The sequence below is a fragment of the Pterocles gutturalis genome, unplaced genomic scaffold, assembly GCF_000699245.1.
Source record: "Pterocles gutturalis isolate BGI_N339 unplaced genomic scaffold, ASM69924v1 scaffold49621, whole genome shotgun sequence".
Taxonomy (NCBI): domain Eukaryota; kingdom Metazoa; phylum Chordata; class Aves; order Pterocliformes; family Pteroclidae; genus Pterocles; species Pterocles gutturalis.
This window is the reverse complement of record NW_010102352.1, coordinates 2,829-6,137: the sequence shown is the minus strand read 5'-3', so window position 1 is coordinate 6,137 and position 3,309 is coordinate 2,829. Positions and strand designations below refer to the sequence as shown.

General features: G+C 38.0%; 1 protein-coding gene across 1 annotated transcript; it reads left to right on the top strand.

Moving 5' to 3' along the window:
• The first annotated feature begins 217 nt into the window (after positions 1-217).
• On the top strand, positions 218-2,581 carry SEC61G (Sec61 gamma subunit). Its single transcript, XM_010085858.1, has 3 exons — positions 218-315; positions 1,513-1,615; positions 2,477-2,581. The coding sequence occupies exons 1-3, from the start codon at positions 222-224 to the stop codon at positions 2,484-2,486; spliced, it is 207 nt and encodes a 68-aa protein (XP_010084160.1). The 5' UTR covers positions 218-221; the 3' UTR covers positions 2,487-2,581.
• Positions 2,582-3,309: the final 728 nt, after the last annotated feature.

Genomic DNA, 3,309 nt, shown 5'->3' with positions numbered 1-3,309 from the left:
TTTTGGGGGGGGGGGGGTTTTTATTTATATATTGACATAGTGTCTTTATTTTTTTGCAAAGTATCTCTGAAAGTCCAGTTAGGTTGGAATAGGATATTTTAAGTTATCATTAAGCCTTTATAAATTTTGTAGGTAACTGCTCCTTCTGCTTCTGTAATTAAAAAAATTCAGAGTATACGTGGCATCACCAATACTAAATATGTTCGTCTTTGCAGGTAATCATGGATCAGGTAATGCAATTTGTGGAACCCAGCCGTCAGTTTGTAAAAGACTCCATACGACTGGTTAAAAGATGCACCAAGCCTGACAGGAAAGGTAAAGCACACAATAAGCCAGAACACAATCCTTATTTAATCTTATTTACCGTGTATCTCTCCATATGTGACTTATTTGTCATGAATGTTTCTCAGCTTCCAATATGAGATTTAAACTTGCGCAGTTGTCCAAATGTTAATGGGTGTATGGTTCTGGATATAATAAACTTGAACCTGTCATCTTCCGGTATGTACTCGATCAGGTGTGTGAGTGGTACTAAAACTCACCTAATGAAAGAGGCTATGTAGCTGAAATTAGTCATTTTGAGACAGGCAAGTAATGATTTTCATGTATTAGGTAAACTGATCTGAGAAGAAGTTTTGTGCATTTTGGAAAGAAATGCAATAGTCAAGTTTGATTGATTGCAGTCATCTGGGGGGAAATTCTGAAGGAAACTGCTTGTTATGTGACCTTGGAGGAAACACTTAATTTTAGGAGACTCAAAAGGAGCTAAGACTGCTTTTTGTAGTGCCCATTCAGTACTTCACAGTTGTCAGTGACTGCCTGAGGGGGACAGGAAGAACTTTGTTGCTGGAAGTACAGAAGAAAAGGTTTTTGGACTTTCTCAAAGGCATTAGAGAGAAGCTGTAACTAACTAGAATTGTAACTGGTTGTCCTTAATGGTAGTAGTTGTGATGCTTTATTCACATGCTCATGATGAAGTCTACTGGCATCTTTTGAGATCAGTAAGGAATTTCGTTCATTGTTGGACCGGCAGGGTTGCGAGGGGCTGTTGACTTCCTTAGTCCACTTCACGGTTCCTGTCTGAGAATAATTGAGAATATCACTTAAGTACTCGATTTTTGTGGGGACTTAAGATACTGTCTTCCTCTGACAAACATAAATGCAGCGTTTCCATTTTTGATACTGTATTGGGGATTATTTTCAGGGCTTGTATGGATAGGAAGGAAAGATAATGGATTAAACCTTCTCTTAGTTGTGGGTATTTCTGATTCTGCTTACTGCTTACAAAAATCGAGATCAGCCATGCTTTGTGGAAAGCAGCATCTTCTCTTCTTCATCTGTCTTCTGAAAAAGGGGATTTTTTTTCTTAACATGAACGCAGTTTGCTTTTGAACTGCTTCATGTGTTAACATTACCATTTTCTAAAGAGAAATCTCTCCTTTCGTCACTGTAGTGCACGTCTCCTGTATGCTATACACAAGGCTTCCTAAACTTTTTTTTTTTGTTTTGCAGAGTTCCAGAAGATTGCCATGGCAACAGCAATAGGCTTTGCGATAATGGGATTTATTGGTTTCTTTGTCAAATTGATCCATATCCCAATCAACAATATCATTGTGTAAGTAAATATGAACCTTCAAGTTCACTAAGTTTTACCTTCATTTTCACCTGTTCAATTTGAAACAGAACGTTAGCGAGCTCTACAGCATCCACGTTGCTTTAGTATCTGTGCATTTCACAATGTAATGTAATATGTCAGGTATTATTTGATTCAAAGGGCTTGATCCAGAAGTAGATCATTCATTTAGCATGCTGCAAAATATTAGATCTGTAGTTCTTAATTTTCAAGTATTCTGCTTCAAAACTGAACATCAAATATTTTGATTTCCAGTTCCTTCAGTGTGTGTTTATCCATAGAACATTTACCTTGGTTGTAACTTACATACTCTTACTGTTTCCAGTTGATGATTTGGGTAAAATAAATGCATGGAGGGTAAGGTAGAGAAAATGGAGTAATTACGCTGGAAGATGACAGGGTACAGAACAAAGTTGGTCTTGTTTCTCTCACTAAGTGCCAGCTATGTTTGAAACTTTGTTTTACATGTAACTACATTCTGTAAAATACTTTTTGGAATGAACCTTGCAGCATGAAAAACTTCAGCCTTAAGTTGACTAGCAGCTGTGATACAGACTTATTAACACTACCAATTAAAACTCCTCAGAGTCTCCAGAGCTGATGTAATCCCTTTTCTATCACTGGAACAGGTTCAATACTATTCTCTGACCATGAGATGTGGCTTGCTTGTACCTGTAAGAGTGGTCCTCTAGGCAAGGAGAAATGTTTGAAAATAGTAGACAAGCTGTAATGGTAGTAATGTTTGTCCTAAAAAGGCAATAGTGGGAGGATAAATTAGACTTCAGATGGGATCACTTGATCACACTTGATTAGTTGAAACTGATTACTTTGTTCTCTCAACAGAGGCGGCTGAATATTTGTCATGAAGACCAAGACATTGTGACACTTGCTGCAAAGATTTCCCAGCTTTGTAACTTGTTCGCTATTAAACAGGCTCAGTTTGGGTTTTCAAACATTCTTGTCATTGTGTTCCTGTTCTAAGTGTGATCGTACATGTCTACATTACAGGCTTGTTTGTTTTTTTAGCAGTAGTAGAGTGTTTTGGTTTTTTGTTTGTTTTGTTTTTGTTACTTCTTTCAACCATAATCAAATCATTGAGGTGGGAAGGAACCTTGGGAGGGCTCTAGTCCAATCTCCTGCTCAAAGCTGGGTCAGTGTTGCATTCTGATGAGGTTGCTTAGGGCTTTGTCTAGTTGAGTACTGAAAACCTCCAAGGGTGACAACTGTATAGCCCCTCTTCAGAAGCTGTCCCAATGCTTAATTTACTGCTTAGTAAACAGCATTGTTCCACCAAAAGCTGGCAGCAAGAAAACAGCATTACTGTATCCTCTCAAGTGATCATGTAAAAGTGCATTGACTGGAATTCTTGTCACTGACTTTTGGAATCCCCATCGTTACCCCTAATTCCTTTATGCATTTGGAAGTCCTGTTAGGTTATATTATGTATCTGACTGGAAAAAAAACTCCATCAAATAAAGAACTTGCATTACCAATCTTTATTCTGATGGCATAATTAAAGACAAATGTAGCCGGTTACTAAGATATACAGTTTGAGGTTAATTTAGTTGCCAGAGTTACTAAGCAGTCCTTTGGCAAATCAACAACTTGCTCACACTGTTGGACAAGATCCACAACCGTGGTGGGTACTGGTTCTGCAAGGCAAGTGCATACAGAGT

Coding starts and splice junctions, on each gene's coding strand:
- SEC61G (XM_010085858.1), top strand. CDS start 222: ATGGATCAGGTAATGCAATTTGTGGAACCCAGCCGTCAGTTTGTAAAA. Junction 316..1,512: donor CACCAAGCCTGACAGGAAAG/GTAAAGCACACA, acceptor TTTGTTTTGCAG/AGTTCCAGAAGATTGCCATG.